At 43.3% G+C, this 21,736-nt stretch overlaps 6 protein-coding genes across 6 annotated transcripts; 3 read left to right on the top strand and 3 right to left on the bottom strand.

The window, feature by feature from the left end:
* Positions 1 to 506: 506 nt before the first annotated feature.
* On the top strand, positions 507 to 3,766 carry EAE98_005654 (uncharacterized protein; the record flags this gene model as incomplete). The annotated part of the gene is made up of 11 exons (XM_038953276.1): positions 507 to 540; positions 880 to 920; positions 973 to 1,402; positions 1,472 to 1,761; positions 1,820 to 1,833; positions 1,886 to 1,936; positions 2,384 to 2,480; positions 2,534 to 2,544; positions 2,618 to 2,697; positions 2,777 to 3,107; positions 3,187 to 3,766. The coding sequence occupies 11 exons, from the start codon at positions 507 to 509 to the stop codon at positions 3,764 to 3,766; spliced, it is 1,959 nt and encodes a 652-aa protein (XP_038810377.1).
* A 1,990-nt stretch (positions 3,767 to 5,756) lies between these two features.
* Positions 5,757 to 6,312, bottom strand: EAE98_005653 (uncharacterized protein; the record flags this gene model as incomplete). Its single annotated transcript, XM_038953275.1, has 1 exon — positions 5,757 to 6,312. Exon 1 carries the CDS (start codon positions 6,204 to 6,206, stop codon positions 5,757 to 5,759), a length of 450 nt encoding a protein of 149 aa, XP_038810376.1. The 5' UTR covers positions 6,207 to 6,312.
* Positions 6,313 to 9,126: 2,814 nt separating this feature from the next.
* EAE98_005652 (uncharacterized protein) lies at positions 9,127 to 10,761 on the bottom strand (the record flags this gene model as incomplete). The annotated part of the gene is made up of 1 exon (XM_038953274.1): positions 9,127 to 10,761. The coding sequence occupies one exon, from the start codon at positions 10,759 to 10,761 to the stop codon at positions 9,127 to 9,129; it is 1,635 nt and encodes a 544-aa protein (XP_038810375.1).
* A 2,541-nt stretch (positions 10,762 to 13,302) lies between these two features.
* Positions 13,303 to 14,862, bottom strand: EAE98_005651 (uncharacterized protein; the record flags this gene model as incomplete). The annotated part of the gene is made up of 3 exons (XM_038953273.1): positions 13,303 to 14,233; positions 14,287 to 14,540; positions 14,610 to 14,862. The coding sequence occupies 3 exons, from the start codon at positions 14,860 to 14,862 to the stop codon at positions 13,913 to 13,915; spliced, it is 828 nt and encodes a 275-aa protein (XP_038810374.1). The 3' UTR covers positions 13,303 to 13,912.
* A 2,819-nt stretch (positions 14,863 to 17,681) lies between these two features.
* On the top strand, positions 17,682 to 18,985 carry EAE98_005650 (uncharacterized protein; the record flags this gene model as incomplete). The annotated part of the gene is made up of 6 exons (XM_038953272.1): positions 17,682 to 17,840; positions 17,904 to 17,940; positions 17,997 to 18,088; positions 18,155 to 18,540; positions 18,595 to 18,677; positions 18,729 to 18,985. The coding sequence occupies 6 exons, from the start codon at positions 17,682 to 17,684 to the stop codon at positions 18,983 to 18,985; spliced, it is 1,014 nt and encodes a 337-aa protein (XP_038810373.1).
* Positions 18,986 to 19,471: 486 nt separating this feature from the next.
* On the top strand, positions 19,472 to 20,791 carry EAE98_005649 (uncharacterized protein). The gene is made up of 3 exons (XM_038953271.1): positions 19,472 to 19,669; positions 19,725 to 19,793; positions 19,871 to 20,791. The coding sequence occupies exons 1-3, from the start codon at positions 19,538 to 19,540 to the stop codon at positions 20,564 to 20,566; spliced, it is 897 nt and encodes a 298-aa protein (XP_038810372.1). The 5' UTR covers positions 19,472 to 19,537; the 3' UTR covers positions 20,567 to 20,791.
* Positions 20,792 to 21,736: the final 945 nt, after the last annotated feature.

Genomic DNA, 21,736 nt, shown 5'->3' with positions numbered 1-21,736 from the left:
CCAGGAGGTAAACTATAGAATGTATGATTTAAATCTAAACTTTCAGAAGAATGATTTATTGGTACTGGTCAGGCAATAGTTGTGATCTGAGAGCGATTTTGGAATTGTATGAATAGAGTTCGAGCAATTAGAAGATTGATTTGGAGGAGACATTCGGGTGAGTAAAGTCTCATACAATGATGGCTCACCGGTATCTGGAAAGCGATTCTTTTTTTTTAGAAAAAAAAAGAAAAACCAACACTCAGAAAGATTGATCTGCTGAGTCCCTGACTAGAGGTGAACATGATAGCTTGCCAGTTTCTAGAAAGAAGTTTCATGCCAATCAAGTATACGGCTGGATGAGCGTATAGCTGTCTGATTGCTAACGCTAGATTAAGAACACTTAGATGATGAATTGTGTGGCTAGCTATGCTAAGGGAACCTGAATACTCAAGTTGTATTTTCTAATCAAGAGTTAACTTGACATTTTTAAATCATTGGTATCAGAATTCAAAAGACAATCCGTGATGACTTCGAAGCATTCGGATTTCAGCATAAATCGTACTGAGCTCTAGCTGGACTTGATACTCCACAAGCGAGGGTGGAAATTCATTTGCAAGCTCATTCCGCTGTGATTGGTCTGTATTCAAGGTCTGTGCACCAGCCAAAAAACCACTCTACGCGTTTTCTCGAGACCGCGTCGCAGCCCTTCCATCTCAAAAAGTCAAACAATCAACTTTGCAATCCAGAATATTCCTTCCACAAACAACGCTCTCTAAACAACTTCACTATAAGCTTCTAATACTCATCTCTTTGCATTTGCAGACTTCAATACCGTTAATAGTATGTTACAATTTTAGTACTCCACCCTCTGACATTACAATACTAACCATGCAATAGTGTTGGAAGCCCGCCTCGAACAAGCAGACCTCCTCAAGAAGGTAAGAGAAAATAATCTTCGGCATCCTCTTTTATGCTGATTGTATAATCTAGGTTGTCGATGCCATCAAAGATCTCGTTCAAGACTGCAACTTCGACTGCAATGATTCAGGAATCGCGCTCCAAGCTATGGATAACTCGCACGTTGCGCTCGTATCGATGATGCTGAAGGCTGAAGGATTTTCTCCTTATCGATGTGACCGCAATGTCGCCCTCGGTGTCAATCTCACTTCTCTCACAAAGGTTCTACGAGCTGCGCAAAACGAGGATATCCTCACCATCAAGGCCGAGGATGCACCAGATGTTTTGAACTTGGTATTTGAGAGCAGTGAAAGTGATCGTTTGAGCGAATATGATTTAAAGTTGATGGATATCGATCAAGAGCATTTGGGTATCCCTGATACAGAATATGCGGCAGTCATCAACATGCCAAGTTCGGAGTTCAAGAGAATCTGTGTCGATCTCATGGCTTTGTCCGAGTCTGGTATGTCTCAGTGTCCCCGTTTTCCTATCCCTCACAAATGAGAGTTGATACTAATTTTTTGCCAAATAGTGTCGATTGAGGCTTCAAAAGATGGTGTTAAGTTCTCCTGTGCTGGAGATATTGGCAATGGTGCTGTCACCCTTCGCAGCCATAGCAATGTCGACAAACCAGATCTTAACGTTGATATCGAGCTTACCGAGCCGGTCTCCTTGACCTTCTCCCTCAAATACTTGGTCAACTTCTGCAAGGCTGCTGGTTTGTCCAAGTCTGTTAAACTTTGCTTGTCTAACGAGGTTCCTCTTTTGGTGGAATACCAGCTTGCCGGAAGCAGTTACTTAAGATTTTACTTGGCACCAAAGGTACGTTTACATGCATCATCTAGTATTCAGATCTAGAGAAGCTAACGTTTTATTCTAGATTGGTGATGACGAGTAGGTATGGTTGTCGAAAAGGATTAATGAACAATGATATCAAAGTTTACAGCATATTCAATATGGCGCGTGGGTTGGTTTATGGATATGGACAATGGTCGTGGTAAATTGTGCCATGATTGGTTTTATTGCTCAGTTCATGGCATGCGATGAAGCAATTCGTTGATATTTCTCTATAGAATCTGTTAAAAAACAATAATAAGGTACACTCGGAGAATCGGAGAACAATTTTCTTATAACATTTTTGTCATCTCCTGTTTACACACATAAATTTGCTCGTCTTCATGCATGTTCCTGGATTGAGGATAGCGCGGGGCAAACCTGATGCCCCACTATCCATATCGTCAGCATGAAATCTAGAGCATGATAAGATTAATGTTTTCCCTTCATTGAGAAACAAAACGTTCTTGAGCAATGAACTTTTAGCTTACAAAATTTGTATCTGAATTTCTTCTCTTGTCTTTGAGATACTTGGATATCGCAATTGAAACTCCCTCGCCAATATTTTCTAGCAATTCCGGCGCATTTCGATCTGATATCTCGGATACAGTCCTCTCTTCTTCACGAAGCAACATCTCCGCCAAATCAGCAAGATGTCTGAAGATTTCCCCGTACCAGATACACGAGTTCTTGCTGTTGCCAGTCATGTAGGAAGGCCACCCTTACGCGACTTTTGCTGAACTAACGTTGTCTGCTCAAGGTTGTTTACGGGTGAGTCCCATGAGTCACAAATTTTCTCTACATTTTGTATGCAAGTCGACTAAATCATATAATGTTATTAAAGATATGTCGGAAATACTATGGCCACGTTCGTTATGCAATCTCTCGGATGCGAAGTTGCTGCTCTGAATACAGTACAGTTCAGTATGTTAGCCTGAATACACGTCCCATTGCGAATCCACCCGGAGAACAGATGAACATAAGGCTGACAGGTGTATTAAAGGCAACCATCTAGGTTATGGACAAGCTAAAGGCACACGCGCTACCGCGACTGAGATATCGGACCTCTATCAAGGACTCAAGAACTCATACCTCGACGATTTCAATATGATGCTCTCGGGTTATCTGCCTGGAGCCGCATCTGTGGAAGCCGTTGGCACAATAGCACGCGATCTGAAATTAAAAACTACAATGAAACCCGGAAGCTTCTTCTGGGTGTTGGATCCGGTCATGGGGGACAACGGGAAATTATATGTAGCGGAGGATGTGGTGCCAGCTTATAAAGCATTGATCAAAGATGCGGATTTGATTTTACCAAATCAATTTGAGGTTGAGTAGGGCACCCATCTTTTTTTTCTAGGGCGGTGATTTCTGGAAGAGATGAATGAAGTACAAATTAGCTAACTCTCGTAGGACACTATCTGGTGTCAAAATTCAGGATATGGATACACTTAAATTGGCCATAACGACATTACACGAAGTATATAAAATCCCTCATATAATGGTCACTTCCATTTCACTTCCATCTCCCGGTGCGGAACCCCATCTTTCCGTCGTAGGCTCGACTATGACATCGACAGCCGAACCTAGAATTTTTAGCATCAAAATACCGGCGATTGATTGCTTCTTTAGTGGAACAGGTGATATGTTTGCAGCGCTCATGTTGGTGAGATTTAAAGAGGCAGTATGTAATGTGGAAGGACTATTGGAGAAAGATGCGTGGATTAGTGACGATGAGGTTGAGGCTACCGAATTACCGCTTGCGAGAGCCACTGAAAAGGTTTTGGCTAGTATGCATGAAGTGCTTGCGAAGACAAAGATCGCAAGAGACGAGGAGATTGAGAAGTGGAAGAATGTTGTCGGTGGTAGGGCAAAGGATGAGGATTCTAAGAGAGAGGGGTTGGTCAGGTCGAAGGCGGCTGAGGTGAGACTGGTTAGGAATGTGCACTTTCTGAAGAATCCAGTGGTGAAATTTAGAGCAGAAAGTGTTTAGACCCTGGGGGAGCTACACTTTACATATCCTGAAAACATAGATGCATCATAATAGACAGCGATAGATTTCTTCATTTTGTCTATTCCTTCCCAAGCCACAGTCTCCCTTCCTCAAAGTGTGCACAGCACGGTATATCTAACTATCTCCACTAATCCAAGCTACTGGACCCTCGAAACTTTATTTCTTCTTCCCTTCCTCACAATCTAGCCTGTGCTTCCAAAGCCGCCTTCACCCCTCACACTCTCCTCCAAAACCAAAACCTCTGTAACCTCTGGTGTATAAATCCTCTCCAAAATCAATTGTGCTACACGATCGCCCTCCTTTACTTCAAAATCCTTTTCGCCATGGTTAAAAAGGAGTACCTTTACTTGACCTCGATAATCAGCATCGATTACGCCAGCGCCAGTATCGATCATGTGTTTAGAGGCAAGTCCAGAGCGTGGGGCTATGCGGCCATCTGAACAGAGTATTAGTTAAACGAGGTAATTAATTGCGTGAAGATAAAGTGATACAACGAAGAGAGGGGCAGAGCGGGGGACAAAAACATACAAGTTCCATCTGGCACAGCCATACTAATATCAGTATCCACCAAAACCTTTCCCTTGGCAGGCACAACTGTTTCTTTTGCAGCGTAGATATCGTAACCGGCAGCGAAAGCGCTGCCTCGTGTAGGGAGACGGGCGCGGGGTGAAAGTTTCTTAATGAGAAGAGGGGGAGGGGTAGATGATTTTAGGGGTGTGGGGGCTGGGGCCGCACCGTTTGTTGCCGGTGCTGGAGCTGTGGTGGGCGCGGGCGCGGTGCTTGGAGTGGAAGACATGATTTCTTGGAGGGACGAGGTGGCAGCGGCTGCGGGAGTGGATTTTGACGGAGAGCTCGAGGACGAAGTCTTTTGACGTTTGGGAAGTGGTGAGGTTGGAGAATTGGGCGGAAGTGTGGACATTGAGATGGGAAGATGGGAGAGAAACTTGGTAAAGAGGGTATAGTTGAAATGGAGTGAGCGAGTGTGATTGAAGATTAGAGTTCGGATTTGGCGTTGGTTTTGGTTTTGGAAGGCGGCGGAAACAAAGTTTCGGTGAGTGGAAGAAGAAAAATATGGGGAGACGCGACGCGAGACGTGTTGGGCAGGGATTTTCATTTTTGGTTTCATCTTTTTTTCATTGTCATTCTCATTTTTGGAGACGATAGTTCTTGTTAGTACATGGCGGGGTGTGAGGCTAGAACCAATGGCAAGCTTACATTCTGTGTGTGAGGTGTGTTTATAGTGAAAAATGATCCAGTTTTATCACTACAGCATCCAGTGACATTGTCTACCTCATGTCATCGATGAGGCAAGTACGATCATGCCATCTCGAGGCCTGCTCCCTTCTCATCATTCTATACGAAGGTATCAAGTCTCCTCTTTCTTCCAAGGGACTGAAACTACGACGGTGAATGTAGGTTCCTATATTCAAGGTTATCGAATGCTCAGACATTCCTTCTCTTGCTGCCTTCCCAAACCTTCGCGACGAAGAAAATAAGTAAATGATTGGACTATCAAGCAAAAAGGTATTCGTTATCTGAAGCAAGTGGCTTCAAGTTCAGGATGAGCACTTGCATCCTTAAAAGGTATTCAGGCGGCCAGGTCTAGCCAGTAGTTGTGCAAGACGCTTGATACCTCCCATCATCGCAGGTCTATTGACCTCTCCCTGACGCTTTCTCGAACCTCCTTTTATTTTCATTTCACAGCAAGCATACCAGTGCCTTTCACGGCATGGTGTATTGCAGTCAAACCCCTTATATTTGAGTGTCGTCCACAATGTCCATTCTGTCACGAGGTTTTGCATTTCCACTGAATTTCCATTTCAATGGTATCATATTACTATCAAATTTTGATAACAAACATTGTTATTTCATCAAGCCACAAACTCCAGTATGCTGCTATTCAAATTCGCTCTCATCAAATCTTCAAACCCCAAGCATTCATGGTGAATTCGCCTCCCTGCCTATCACTTTAAGCCCACTCTCTCAAGCTCACCGCATCGCCTTTCCAGTCCCACTCCCCATCAATATCGTCCTCATCAGGATTCCTAGGAGTAAAACAACCATTCGTTGCCTTCTCTTCCTTTTTCGATTTCTTTAGCTGGGCATTCATCTCTTGCAAACTTAATTGACCCCCGGCCATGGCGTATTCCTCAGCTACCTTCTGTCTTGCTTCTTTTGCCTCATTTTTTATCCGGTTCTTCTCGTCTTTCCTCCTCTTCCTTTGTTCTTCTTCTACTAAAAAGTTTCTCGCCCCTCTTTCCTTTGCCAATCTGTTCTCGGTCGCCTTCCTTCTTTCATAAAAAGAAAAGGTTAACGATTCATTCGTGGAGACCCTCTGGAGTTGCGGATTCTGAGCGCAAGAAGGTTTAATTCCGTTTTGAAACTTTCTAAGCTTGAAGAATAACTCTTTGGCGCCCATGGTTACTGTGTCTTTGAGTTGTTCGGCTTCTTAATTGGCGAAGATTGGGGTTATAGTTGATTTTGAGATATGTTATTGTGTAGTATTATATCTTGTGAAATGTTCGTTTAGCAAGCAACCAAAGTAGATGTGTATATAATCAACGAAAGAATCAAAAATTCTTGAAGAGAAAGAATCTTTAAATACTAAATGGCATATCGCAATAATACGTCAAAAAACTCCAAAACTTAAAAGCACGCCGTCGTGAAGCGGACTCAGATCTAGCGCGTTTCACTTTACCAATGGTGGAATTTCACCCTCTAAGTTTGTTTAGTAGCCATCATGTGATGTCAAGTGATCAGCAAAATTGTCATTTTAACTTCAAGTGGAGTAAGGCTAAATTATTGCTTGTTAGACAGATATCATGATTCAGATGTTAAAAACGTCTTGAATCATGAAGAATAAAAGATTCTGGTTGGTGATATCGGATGGAAACATTGTCATGTCTTGTACCTCGGCAGGTCTAGGTGTAAAGACTGAATCATGAAAAAGCATGCATTGTTACCATTTTATCATTTTGCGTTTGTCAAGATGAAATTCTAACTATGTGATCTATTCTGGATGTCTCAAATTATTCGACTCGGATAATGTTCTTCTACGCTTCCATGACCTTTCCATTTGCTATCTTTCAAGTTCGCTAACACTTCCCATTATTCAAACGCCGATTGTGATGTCTTTCCAACTCGACTCTGGAATTAAATACTACTATGGGTCTTCAGAATGCTCGACATGCTCAGCATCTTCGACGCAACTATCCTGCTTCCCCTCGCTCTGTTTTTCCTCATCCCATTCCACCTCATCCCATTCCCTTGACATTTGCACAAACCAATCCACATATCAAAGATATGCTCAAACAAGCTGCAAGTCTCCTTGAAGTGAGTCCCACTCTCCTGTTGCTCCTGCCTCTCAACCTCTCTCGCCAATCGTCGGCGATCTTTGTAACCCGAAAGCGTAATCGATGACTGCGATGCGGTTCTAACTAGATGGATATCTTGGAGACAGTAAGGACGCCCTTCATTAATTACTTTATACCATCCGAACAGTTTCTCCTCGGCACGCTGGAAGAAACCCATGGTTGCTGGATTTCTGAAATCGGCGCAAGGGAGTAGGTAGTGTTGGGTTGTATTTGGCTGTTTTGAACAATAGATGGTTTGGGATGCGATGGTTGTCGTTGTCGAAATCCTTTTCGATCCAGATCGAGATGGCTGTGGTATCGTATTTTTCGCTCTACGCGGGATGTCAGACATAGATTTGATAGTGATTTGTCGTTCTGCTTGCCTTGAAGAGTATAGATTGAGTATAGATTACAGTTATCGTCGTATCTGATTATATCATATCATATGAGAATATCTCCCCGAAAGAAAACGATCTCAATTGATGTGAAAATTAAAGATTAAAGGATTTTTTTGTAGAGATGAAAAACGAAAGACAGAAGCAGAAGCAGAAACAGAAACAGAAGCAGAAGCAGAAGCAGAAGCAGAAGCAGAAGCAGAAGCAGAAGCAGAAGCAGAAGCAGAAGCAGAAGAAGAAAAAGAAGAAGAAACCCCCAATCAATATATAGTTTCCCCCAAAGCCTCTATTATATAAGATATCAAAAACATCTCAAAATTAGAACACACACCAAAAAGAATACCTACTTATCTATTTCAAAGCGAATAAACTCGTCAATACCTATTTAGAGCATACAATATAGCTTCAATATAGCTTCAATATTACTAAATTAAGTATCTAATCTAATAAGCCTTAAGTACCTAGGTACTAAAAGACTAAAGATAAAGCTTTCCCCTCTTCTCTTTTCTTTATACATTTCATTCTTCATATATCGTAATTTGAATTCAAAAAAGACATTATATACCTAATTACATCACATCATACAACTACTTAACTATACACAAATTCGATTTCTGAGTCTCGAAAAATAAAACACATATACACTCACTCACTACCTACCGATATAAAAAATTCCATAACCATAAAATCCAAGGTATAAGTTTCTTTCGCTACGCTTCGAAACACAGCACACCACACCAAATCAACTTTCCAAATGCCATTCAAACTCTCTCTCTCTCTTCACTATTAACTTTCCCCTACCTAGCTCGATGACATCTCCCATCTTGATACAATGACCAGACCAGATGAGTCGTAGTTCCCCCCTTCCCTCCACCCTCTTCTCCCCACATGCAACCCCAGAACTCCGCACCAAGTTTATCAAACCCGCATTGCATTATTGCGCCAACGTCTCTATTTATTTAAGCGTTCCAGATTCAATATCATATCTCAGTATACCTAGAGTCTAGAAAAATCACAAGAGAAGGGAAAAAAAAAACATCATCAATATCATCAATATCACATCACCACAAACCACCATGATCTGAGCGCGAGTGAATTTTCCGCTTTGGGTAAAGATGCGACGGGGATGAGATTTCACGACCAATAGTACATGGATTGATGAGGTAGCTAACGAGAACTTGATATTTCTATTTGCCCATCTCATCTCATCGTCACACGATGAGGACAGCTCTGTAAAAGGTACTTAAGGTATGTACTAGTATGTATAGCTAAAAGTTGTGGGAGTGTGGGTATGTATGGGTATAGTACTCCTTCAAAGCCAGTGCAGTGCGAATGAAGTGAAAAGAAGACTGCAACAAAAAAACAAAGTGCGCAAGAAGCGCGGATGAAAGAAATATAAAAAAACACTACAAAATATATGCCCATAAAACCTATATGTCCGATAGCCTCTCTCCATAAAGTCCACCCTAACTATGTGCAATAAAATATCGGTATGTAAAAGAGAACTCTCTCTTTCCCTCCCTAGCCTTAGCGTGAAAATACATGAAGATAAAAAACTCATAACAAAAATCGGTTGATTAGTCCATTACAATTAGACCTTAATAGACATTTTTCTTGGTCTTTTGAGTTCTTCCGATAATTCTTCCCTGACCATTCGACACCATTTCCAAATTACTTCTTCGAATCCTTCCCATGCATCACGGTCCTCGCTATTTACAACTCCCATGACGTCAAATTTAACATCTGCTTCCCATCTCAATTCAGCGGCCTTGACCCAGAATCGTAGATTCTCGGCTGATCGATATGGCTTGTTAAATTCAGTATGGAATGTAGATATTGCTCCAAATGGTCTTTTGCTTTTCTTGACTGCTGCATTGTGAAGCTTCACTAATCTTAGGCCAGTTTTCATTTCCGCCAGAAATGGTGTAGGAAGGAGACTGTCATCTTTTACATCGTCCACTAATGATAGTGGTGGCAGGGTATCGGGTTCCGGATCCATGGATTTTAAGAATGCATACTCTCTTTCGATTTCCTTTCCTGCCCAACCATCGGCATGGAGCCACGTCCAACTCGCTATTAATTTTCGCTCTTCTTCCTCAAGGATTTTCTCCCGTCTAAGCATGTTACGTACGCCGTCAACCCAGTTATCCATCGTTTCCCTTTCTTCGGTACGTATTCCATTAGCAAATCCTCGAGTAGCCATACGTTTTAAAACCTCAAGGACAGATAATAGCTCTCCACGAATTTCTCTCTCCGATTTGATTGCTAAGAGGCGCTCGGGATGTTCATGCGCGGTATAGTACATTTTTGCGGCACGAATAGCAAGAGTCATGATATCCAGCATATTCATACCCTGTACCTCAAACCACCCTTTCTGCTTAGCATCAGGGGTTGCAGGATTTGCATTTTCGACTTTGGATGTGGGTAGGGGAGAGGCCGGGGGAGTTCTTGCATGCTTTGCGTCCTCTAAAGCTGCAGTAGCATTATTGAGAGCATCCACCAAGCCCTGTCTAAGCTGATTCAGAGTTGGGGGAGGTGCAACGACTTTCTCGCGATGAATATAGGTACTTGCTGTCGGAGGGAGCATGTGCAAAGGATTATCGTCTTCTTCGCCGCTAAAATATTCATCCACATCCTCATTATAGTCGTGAATAGGACTATCCGTCATCATGCCGCCAAATTGTGCAGCAGAGAGCTCTGGGCTGCTAGCCGTGGAAGCATATGATGAGTCCGCATCAGACCCCGAGCCAGGTACGAGGAATGAAGTGTCCAAGACCGATAAATCCAGAGTCTCTCTACCATCCTTCCTCTTCTTCATTAATCGCCCACCTTTCCCGTCCAGCAGACCGGTTCGAGCGAAGTAATACTGTAAATGTGCTATGCTTCCCAAGCTCAAAACGCTCTCTCTCGATTGTGCCGACTTTGCAAAATTGGTTCCTTGTGGTCGAACATAACCGCGTCGTTTCGGCTTTTCCTGACCTGCCATAGATGTTCTATTTCCATAACTCGCAGACGAAGATCGAGAAACTGAGCTTCCAACCGAACTTTGCTCAGACGCACGACTCATCGCACTTGATCTGCCAGAGAAGACCGAGCCTTCGGAGGCTGTCGAAACGCATCGAGCCGAGTTTCCCGTTGCTCCTATGGCTGGCGAAGGCCTTCCAGTTGGAGATGGAGATCTTCTGGTGAAGGAGGGTCGTCCAGTGTATTCTTCGGCTGTCTCCATATTTGCTTGTTCTGTAATGTAAGTGTCAGGAACGTGTATGGCAGGTGTCCTTATGAATCGTGAACCCAATGTGATATTATTAACAGTCGAAGATTATTCACTTGGTATAGCCTTGAAATCCTCCGAATCCCTTTGCCTATTTCCTTCCAGACGAGGATTTTTCAAGTCAAAGGTCTCAAAGCAACACGGTATGAATAACCTAATACTGGCCGGTACAATAGCAAGACCTTCTGAGTGTCAAACAATTTCCTCGGTGTTAAGGAGAAATTGCAGGGTTCCGCGTTTTGAAACAAGTGAAGTGAACTTTTTAAAAATATACTGCAAGGCTGCCCAAAGCGTTCTTAATAAGCCTAGCCGGAGGTGGGTAGTGAGTGTTCAAGTGAGAGTTTGGGGGATTCGGGATTCGATTGTTTCTGGTGAGATCTTACAATGTAATGTAACGAAGGTCATGTAACGAATGGAGTGAAGAGAGTGGTGAAGGAAGGAAGAGAAGAGGATATCCAAGTGAGATTGTATAAAGTTCTGGGGTTGAAGAAAGTTGACTTGAATGTCTTACTTGCTGTAATGTCTGTGTCTGTGTTGTTCCATGAAGAAGTACGATATCTATCGATGGATGTACGTACGTACGGACGAAGGAGATGAAGAGGAACAAGAAGAACGAAGCATCAATATCAATATAAAAATGGAAATGGAAATGATATGGAAACGGATATGGATATGGAAACACCTACCTGGTAATCATGTCTATCCCCATGCCCATGCCCATCCCATGCCCGTTCATGAACATGTTGAACTTGCCACGCTGTCTAATCTGCTAATCGGGGTAATCTTACTCAATCAATCTCCTTGAATATATAATTTCGTCTCCGGACCATGAAAATGTGCGTTCCCGTGAGTGAGTGAGGCAAAGGCTCGGAAAGATCTCCACTCTTGCGTGAAATTAACTAACTACCGATGCCGTCGCGCATTAATTGAATATAAATGAGCAGAGAGGCATCTCATACCAACGTCTTTCTGTATCTCTTACCTAATAATTGGCTTTTGCTGCTTGTCAATGTGTCTACTCCGTAATCTTCCAGCCCTACAAAATCCCGGACCAAGCATAGTTTGGAGACGAATAACGCAGCGAACAAACATGGAGGAGTGAGGAGAGAGTGAGTATGGAGAGTTAGAGGGCCGCATCTCGTACCATGCCTCGCGCGTGCCTTTCAATCAACAAGGAGGGATTGATTGCATTGCATACTTTGGTATCGTGTAGGTCACGTTACCTCGGGTGGATATCTATCATTTTGTTTTGTTTCAAATGAGTGCTGGAGACCTCTTGTGAATTGAAAGCTCATGACTCATACATTGGTTGATCAGTTAATGAATCCCGAAGAATTGAAAATCAAGAAGACTTTATTGATTGCCTTTAAACTTATTATTATTATTATTAGTATTGTTGTTGTCGTTGTCATCTCTCACCAAACAATCAACGAGCCACTCAAAAGTCAATCAACAACCTTCCTTACCCCTGGAAGATTTCAAACCCCATCAAGCGCCCAAAAGCCCCCTGGAATAATCCACAGCCTATAACTTTCCCGTTTCACAATATTCTCCCAGCAAACCGGTCCTACTACCGCCCCGATGTCTGACTTCAAGTCTCCCAATGCCAATCATATTGATGCATCTATAGATCATTGTCCTGTTCGATCCGAAAGCATTTACAATTCACAGCCGCAGGTTTGAAGTCGAATCTGTTGGAGCTTATCGAATGGGTTTGTTGACTCTGGACCGGAGAACTCATTGAGTAACAGGTAGGACTTCTATCGTATATGTTTATTTTTGGTAACTTGTAGACGCGAGAGAGGCAATGGAAGTGTATATAAGAAAGAGGAGATTTCTGTGGAGATTTCTGTGGTTTTCAATGATATACATTTCAGTGCCTAGCTTTCCTGGCAGAGTGCAATAATCCGAACATCTTGAATTCTACATTGATTGCCTGGTGCATCAAAATTTCTATATTTCCTCTTTTCTAAATTCCAAGTTCTACGACGGTATAGAGTTCGTCGTCTATCTTCCTTTTTCCCATTTTCACGTCACAATTCAAACAGCTTCAAAATAATCCACAATGAACATGGAAATGGATACACCTCTCCTCCGTCCCTCAACCTCAACCTCTACACAGACCTCCTCGACTTATTCTTCCACCACCAGCTCCACCCACCGTAGCTTCAATTTCAATCGGAACAGACCTCTCTCCACATCAAACTCATACACTTCATCCCACACCCTCTCATCTCATACCTTTTCTCCTCCTCGTCCCAATTCCTCAAGTACCCTCTCACGCACGCGATCTCTCTGCGCGAAACTCAACACCGAAGTGCAATTTATGAAAATGAGGTTGTCGGCGCGGGGAAAGAAGGAGAAGATGAAAGGGAAGGGGAGATGGGTTAGGGTTGAAGGGGAAGGAGAGAGTGAGAGGAGGGTTGAGATGGTGTGGAGGAGGGTGGATGGGGGGCAGGGGATGATTCCTTATGGGGGGGTGGGAAGGGAGAGATTAGAATGAATGGCTATTTTGAGAGAATGTTTGGAAGAAAGGGCAGTGATGCGATGGGAATTGTGGGGATGAGGACTATTATTCTACCATCCGAGATAGAACGTCGTATGATCTGAGAGATTATCGAAGATATGAAAGACGCTGCGTGGGAGCTGGAAAAGGTCGCTGTGATGGATTGGACAGCAACCGGCGATGGAAGTCCCTCCTTCGGTAACCATGGGTTTCCCGAGTGTATCCGAGGCTCGGAAATGATGGACGCAACGAGGTCCATTATTACAATGGGAGAAACGATGTCAGTATTGTTGCTGTCAGTTTCCAGGAGAAGAAGTCTGCAGAGCAAGGATTCTGACATTATCTCAATTGGACTTAACGGCATAAGGCTGTTTGCATGGGTGAATAGGAATACCAATAGAAGGGAAGGTGAAGTATTGAGCTAGTCTCGAGCTGTGGTATGGATGAGAGACGTGGCGAACTCTTCATTTGCGATGACGAAGCATCACAAGAGTAATTGAATTCAAACTTCCTATAGCCTCCACCCCAAGAGATTCATACTATGCACATCACATCACATGTCCAACAGTGGTAATGTCCTTTAAAACCCCCATGCGTACTCTAAAGACTGCCAATTGGCAAACCGTCTCCAGCGTGATAGTTGTACCACAGATTATCTCCAATGGTGCCTGGTTCCATGTCATACTGATCATAATAATTACTAGTATGCTCCTCTGTCCAATCTCTCAAAGCATCCCAATCCTGACAGGTCTTCTTTTGCATATAGCCATTAACTCTATGGCCACTTATGTACCAAAGCGTGTAGTCTGGATTGCACATGATATATTGACGAAGCGAATCAAAGCAATGATAATCGTGAGCAACATCCCAGTCCCAGGAAGTACCGGTCTCCAACGCTCTGTAGTGAAGACGGACCATTCGCTATTCAAATCAGCGCTTACGGTCTTAAATTCTCCAGCGGATTTGAAACTCACAAGACAATGCATGGCATGGTACGCTTCGACAAGATACACTCGACTCTTCTCCGCCTCGGGACTCTCGACAGAATAGCGAAGTGTCTCGATCATGTTGTGCTCTGTAGCGTAACTCTCTGGAAAGGAAATGATCCCATGCCCTGTGAGCATTGTCCGCCATGCTTCATCGGCTTCGGTCATATTCTTGGAATTGTAGGCGCTCGGTGATCCTATTTGACGTTCTTTGTTTCGTTGATAGCTAAGAGCGGGAATCTCTACATGTAATCAGTATCATCATTTTTGATGCCAAATTACTATAACAGTTATGGCTCATGGTGCCTGACCTTTGGAACGGAAGCATCCACTCAGAGTAATGGATCGGATTCGTGCAAGTAGAACCCATTGTGTTATGATGGTGGCAATAAGAAAAGAGACAAATATTGGTATAAGAACTCTACGGATTTTCTTCCTTGAGACTTGCTTTGGACTCTCCGAAAGCAGTCCACCAAGTTGAGAAGTGTCGTTTTCTTCGCAGTCAGAGTCAGAAGAGTCTTGTTGACTTGGGATGATAGAATAAGTTTCCTTCGACGTAGCCATCGCGAGATCATCAAGCTTGTTGAAAGAAAAATATTTGACAGATTGATAGTTCAATAATCTATTATGATATTTCGAAAGTAAAGGAAGAACAAGAGTAACTGTGAGCTGGCACAGAGAACGGGGGGATTCGCGAGTAGTTAGAAATTTTCTGCCCTACTGAATGATGAAAGTCGATACCATGCTAACCGAACAATTCCGACAAGATAGCTATCATGCCTCAATGGAGACATTTGCCACAGGGCCTGAAGAACTCTTCTGACGCATGGAACTCTGAATTTGGCAGTAAGTCCCGACAAGGTAGTATCTATGTATGCATCTCGGTTCCAAGAATTTGCTATATCGAATGTTGAAGAAATCGTTCGAGTCAACTCAGCGAGAATAGCCTTGAAGAAAGGGATGTAAGACGGCATTTCTATGAGTCCGAACATACCATACACTATCCAATGAAAGTTACAACATTTACTAATCTTACTTGGTATGAACTGGGGAAGGCTCTGCAACCACACTGTCGGGACTGCCAAGGCGCCAAATTATCGGCATCATGGAAAATACTAGCTAGTTATGCGTGTCTTGTGATTCAAGGGCAGATATCACGATCCAGAGTAAACCTAGCTCCGATGTTCTAGGTCTTATATACGTTCGATACAGGTTTACGGTGCAACGTCGACAATGATACCTTCTTCCTTCGGTGCGATGGCATACGTGGAACCATTGTCAGAACAGATTGCAGGCTCATCATGTGGCAGCTTGGTCATGGAGCACGACGCAAAGAAGATACGATGATGGATTTTGCAAGATAAGAGCGTGCATAATATTGATTTTGCAAATGTTGGCGACGGATCCGCCCCGAAGCCCCATGGTTTCAAGATCAAACTTAACTCATTTGAAAAGCTATTTTCATCGATTTCAATCCCGCATTCCATCATCGCATGCCATGTATAAAAGCCCTTGATCACTCCCACTTCAGTGCTGAATCACTACTCGTAGTATCGAACTTGCAGAATCAACAATTTTCCAACTCAAGTAAACTTTCACACTTTGAAAGCCAACCTCAAACCCCACGCGTAAGTAGTGCACTCTCTGCTTCCACTCTCACATTAATTTAAATATAATCTTATTTTGCTCAGCTTCCTTTAACTTCAAAATGCGATTTCTCAAAGCTATGACTCTCACTTGCCTCAGCCTTTTGGCTGTGAGCTACGCTGCTCCCATTGAGGTGGGAGTTTCAGATGGTGCTAAGATCCGAGCCGACAGCGTTTCTGGGTGTGGGTTGGTAGACGCCTGTCCCTTGTAGATCAAAGTTCTCTCATATTTTACAAAGGCAGGTACACTTCTTTGTTGTGGTGGAAAACGAAAAGCTGACATTCGGGCTAGATTCAACACTTGTAGAATAGATTAAATGGCAAATCGTCGGGGCGAGAAGAAAAGATGGAGGTGGTAACAGGGTTTCACTTCAACAGTGGTTGGCCTATAGAATAGTCAATTGGACAGTCAATAAAACCATAACTTGCTTTACCCTGCACCATGAACTGTACTGATTTGTGTTTAAACATGGTAATCTACGGCAAATCGAGGGTGATTTTGCGGAGCTTCGGACTGTCTGCATGCATATCGAACGAACTTTGAGTTTTGTTCATCTGCCTATTATAGTGAAGCCAGCATGTATGTGACTTCTTCGGTGATAGCTTGAGCGTTGTAATGATTTCTCGTCTCCGAAACTCAGGGCGAGGCGTCTGGTAATGTGTTCCGTTCCTGGCAATTTTGGTGATGTTGGTGACTCTGGATGTATTTCGGAGTTGACTGTATGCAAAAGAATTAGTGTAGTAACGGCTCTGCACCGCGCCGCACCGTGCCGCCTTGGCGCAAGTCTTTGCACGCAATAACCGATTTGTGTGAAGGGACTATTGATTGGTGGGAATTTACGACAGACAACGTCTAGGCCCCCTCCTTAGGTTTGAAGATCTGATTTTACAGGGATGTGTATATATATATATCTAGATATATATCTAGATATATGTTATGCAGCAAAGAGCGGATCGGGACGGGCCAAAATACGGGCGTGAACCTATGAATCATTGACCCCTCCCCTCTTTTCCTTATACCCTCCGAACATTCAATACCACCATCTTATCTATCACCAATCATCGTTTCCGTTGCGAAATTTCTCGTTCCAAAAGGTGGCACTCTCGCTTCTACAAGAATGTACTAATCTCGGTCTTGAGAAAGGTCTTGGTTAGTTCGTTTCTCAATCTATGAATATATCGACGTTGCCCCTCTTTCATGTCGCTTTTAAGCAAGAGTGTGGCATTCTCCAACACCTCAAGATGGCCACTGAAGCCGTAAATGGTAGTCGGAATGCGTGTCGGATTATAGAAGAGCCTGCTTGAAGAAGACCAAGCATATTGAGGCACAGGCACTAAGATCAACAATCTTATGATAATCACGCTTGCACGAAGAAGTCCGATCCGGATAATGGGTAAGAGTGTGGGAGGGGAGTCCACGAAATCTCAATATTGCCTCGAGATAACATTCAGCATTGGAAGGTGCCTGAAACTGCCCGTATGAGTTCAAGTGCCTCGCCGCAGGAGCACATATTTTTCATCGATGCAACCTCACTTGAACCCGCATTGCAACATACGGAAACAGTGATGAGGATTGTTCTCAAAATAGTTCCGACACTTCTATACTTGAATGGCAAGGATGATTGTTGAAGGTGGTAGGATTTAAGGTCAAGATCTCCCCATATTCGACAACAGAAACCCATTTATTGTGATATCTGCAAGTCTTTATCAAACATTCCAGTTAAGTCGCATTCCACAATGATCAAGCTCCCCTCTTCGATAGGTCCGGCAGGAGTTTATACTGCATGCATCTTCTTACCACTCATTGCGACTATGTGTGTAGCAATGCGCTTTTGGGTTCGAAAAACAAGAAAGAACAAACTTGAAAGTGACGATTGGACCATTCTTCTTGGTTTTGTAGGTCTTGCCCACCCCTAATGTTCTTTTGAATTCAGCGACTGACTGAAGTTTGCAATTTAGTTATGTATGTGGGCAGCGAGTGGGATCATTCTAGCTGGTTAGTGTCTAGGAAAGTTTTGCTTCCGACGTGATTTGGTGCTAATCAACTACAAGGCGCTTCGGAGAAGTTTTTTGGATACCATACACAGCTGGACTCTGAGACAGGAGAAGAAATTGTTACCTGGCGAGAAAGACGTCAAGTGGAGGTACGACAGTCATTATTGATGAAATGTTTCGATTCTCTATTTCGATCACTCATTGACTGGCCCTAGTTTACCACCATTGTGATAATCGTGCATACCATCGCTCTCGGCTTCACAAAACTCAGCGTGGTCCTCTTGTATCGCCGGCTTTTTGTAGTCAATAGGCAATTCAATATCTGGTCTGCGATACTATGTGTGATAATAATCTTGTGGACTATCTCCTTCTTCTTCGCAGTTTTGTTTCAATGTGGTACACATATGTCGGCTTTCTGGACAAACGGCACGCTTTTTGCTCAATATTGCGACACTGAATCTTGGGAAACAACAATTTTCTGTATCACTGATGTCTTGACCGATTTTGCAATTCTTCTCACTCCAATACCCGTCGTTTGGAAGCTAAAAATGTCGATGGGTGCAAGACTTGCACTGTGCTCGGTCTTCGCACTTGGTATCTTGTGAGTACAGTTGTTCACTATTGATGGCTCTAAACAATTTGCTGATCGATATAGGTCTATTGTTGCTGGCATGATTCGGGCAGTTCTTACAGGTATATTTGAACTTGATACTGAATACGGTTCCCGAGATCTCCTTGGTAAGTACCTTGAGCATATGACTGGAGTGGCTGATCTAATACATTAGGCAGCTGCCAACACCATTCTCGTGGTCTGGTGCGTGATAGAATCGAGTTCTGCAATCATCGGAGCATGTCTTCCTACGGTTCGCCCCTTGTTCCAAGGAAAAAGCCCTGAAAGTGTTGTGCGTTCTTTCAAATCAATCTTTTCATTACGATCAAACTCTCAGAGTTCTTCGGCGAATAAATCGGCAAGGAAACAAGGACATAGTTTGGAGGATGAAATTGAGCTTCGAGCCGTGAGTAAAGGCTCACAAATCTCTGTATAAATCTTGGCCGCCTGAGTATCCCAAAATTCCAACAAATCTGGCGTGCTCTATTTGCGTCACACATTTTTCTTCCCGGGTTGAGGGGGAAGGGGAGGGGGGGTTAACGCCAATGTATTATCACAGTAGCTCAATAAACTTGCTCGGAATAATTTAGTTTTAGATTCACAGAATCAATCAATGTAGCATGAAAAATCGACCGATGTAACACAATATTATTATTAAAGTAGGAATTTAAAACGATTTTAGACATGTCAGTTGAACACACCTACCCCTTCCCACACTATCGAATCTCCAGCGCATCACGGCTTGATTCCATGAACTTCAAACCGCACTAGGCTCCGAATTGCAACCAACTGTTGGACAGCTTCCAGAATTAGACAGATCGGAAATATCCTGCATATAGCCTTGTCAAGCATGTGACAAATGAGGCCATGTGGACTATATAAAGGGGATGGATTCCCTCCTTGAATCTCCAGAGATGGGTGATTTGTATTGAGAACCTCTATTCTGTTGTGATACCAAATCTTTTGACCATCATTGATCCAAAAAAGCATGGCTACCACAATGCCCACACCCTCTGCAGCCGACGGCAACGAAAAAATTTCCGATCCCATCAACAGGGTTGTTCCAAGCAAGGAGCACAAGTGGTGGCTCGATAACATCGATCACAAAATCACTCCCGAGGTAAGCTGGCCTCATATCAAGAATGCAAGACTCTTAAGCTAATGCTACTTGACAGTGTCGTAGACTTCTCGAGAATTATAGCAAGATCTCGCCGGAGGATGTTCGTCAACACATATATGACATTGTGAGCCGTCTCCTCTACATGGCGACCATGAACGTCGCTGGTGCGTTTTGTGTTGACCAAAACTGACTCTTGTACAGCGTGAAAAGGCATGGGCAATTCGTCCATACCCGTGCACAGGTTTGGGTCGCTTCCTTGACAATCTTCTCGCTCAGTCGCCAGCGTATAAAGATGTTGTTGCCCGACTCAAAGGCGGAGACTCATTCATAGATATTGGATGCTTCCTCGGCCAAGAATTACGTCAATTGGTGTGGGACCTAAATGGTGCGCCTACAGACCAGCTCCATGCCGTGGACATTGTCAATCATTGGGACTTGGGTTATGAGTTTTTTCGTGACAAGGATACTTTTAAAGTTGACTTTTTTGAAGATGATATGTTGCAACCACGTGAAAAGTTGAAGGCATTGCACGGAACGATGGATGTCATTTTAGTGAACCAGATTTTCCATCAGTGGAATTTAGAGAACCAAATCGAGGGGGCTACGCAGTTAGTCAAATTGTCTCGAGATCGTCCAGGGAGTTTGATACTAGGTTACCAAGCCGGCGTGCCCAAGCAACGGGAGTTACTTGGCCCCCCTGGCTCTAAATACAGGTGCCTTCTTCAGTCCCCAGAGACTTGGAAGGAGGTGTGGGATGAAGTTGGGAAGAGAACGGGAACGCAATGGAAAACGGAATCGAGACTGTTAACTTGGGAGCAACTCGGTAATGATCCCAAGGAGACTGCGTACATGGGAACGGATGTGTTGATGATGGAATTTGTTATTACCAGGGAGTAATTTGAAACTTAGCAAGGGTAGGTGTATGGATTTGTGGACCCATAGTTTCTTAGAGAGAGGTAGCAATTGAGAAAGTGGACGTGCATAAAATGCTATCAAAGATATCTTCAAATGACTGATTTGCTAGCCTTGAACTTAAATTAGGTCTGAAGAATTGAAATTCGCCTGATCATGCGTCGTGTCATAATCCTGTGACTAAATTTCTTGAATGAAATGTACTGATTATCTCCCCAAAGTGTTTCCAACTGACAGCGAATCTCCTCTCCTTGACTTGCGTCAATAGAGACCGGGTCCATGATATTTTTTTGACACAATGGGTCCGTCCTCCAATGTATATTTATGGTGAATAGATGATCTCCTCCAGTGTGTCTAATAGTCCGGACTGCAGGACGAACTAGATGATTTAAATTAAATAGTTTAGTTTTAGTTCAATTATATATTAAAAAATTTGGTTTTTTTTTTTAAAAAAAAATGCTAATAAGTCAAATTATTGTTTAGTTCATTTAAACTAGCCGTCGGGGAAAAGGAATTTTTCAGACTGTGAATTCGTCGAATTTGTTTTATTCTTATTAATTATTATAATAATTTTAAAATCCTCCAAATTCTCGTCTTTAAATTCTTTTTCCCCGACGGCTAGTACTAATATAATATATGAATATAATAAAAATATAAATATATATAATAATACTAAATCTAATAATACTAAATTGTTACGGAATTCACCGTATGGTGTAACCTTACGGTACTAATCCCAGTACTCCTTCGGAGTACTCACTCCTATGATTACTAAAACCATATTATTCCTTTCATTTGTGTGCCCTATATACCTAATTAGGCGAGTACCTCGCCCGATCAGGGTATATAAAGAAGGTGTGATCCTTATGATTATACCTCAAGTCAATCTAGTTTAGGTAGGACGGAGAGACCGCCCGGGTTGTGGGTTGAAGCAAAGGGAGCAGGAGACCGAGCGAGGACCGCCGGGAGATAATAGCGAAGGCGAGGGGCAGGGAAGAGAAGAGAAGAGAGAGAGGGGCCAGCCCGCAAGCCCCCGGGCACGGCAAGCCGTGGGGAAGGGCGAAGGAGTGAGGAAGTAGGCGCCCGACGGGGGGAGGGGAGGCGGGAGGGAGGCGAAGAGGTAAGGGAGAGAGGAAGGAGAAGGAAAGGGAGAGA

Source organism: Botrytis deweyae (genome assembly GCF_014898535.1).
Source record: "Botrytis deweyae strain B1 chromosome Unknown BDEW_011, whole genome shotgun sequence".
Taxonomy (NCBI): Eukaryota; Fungi; Ascomycota; class Leotiomycetes; order Helotiales; family Sclerotiniaceae; genus Botrytis; species Botrytis deweyae.
Note: the sequence above shows the minus strand (reverse complement) of the source record. Positions and strands in the feature narration are given on the sequence as shown.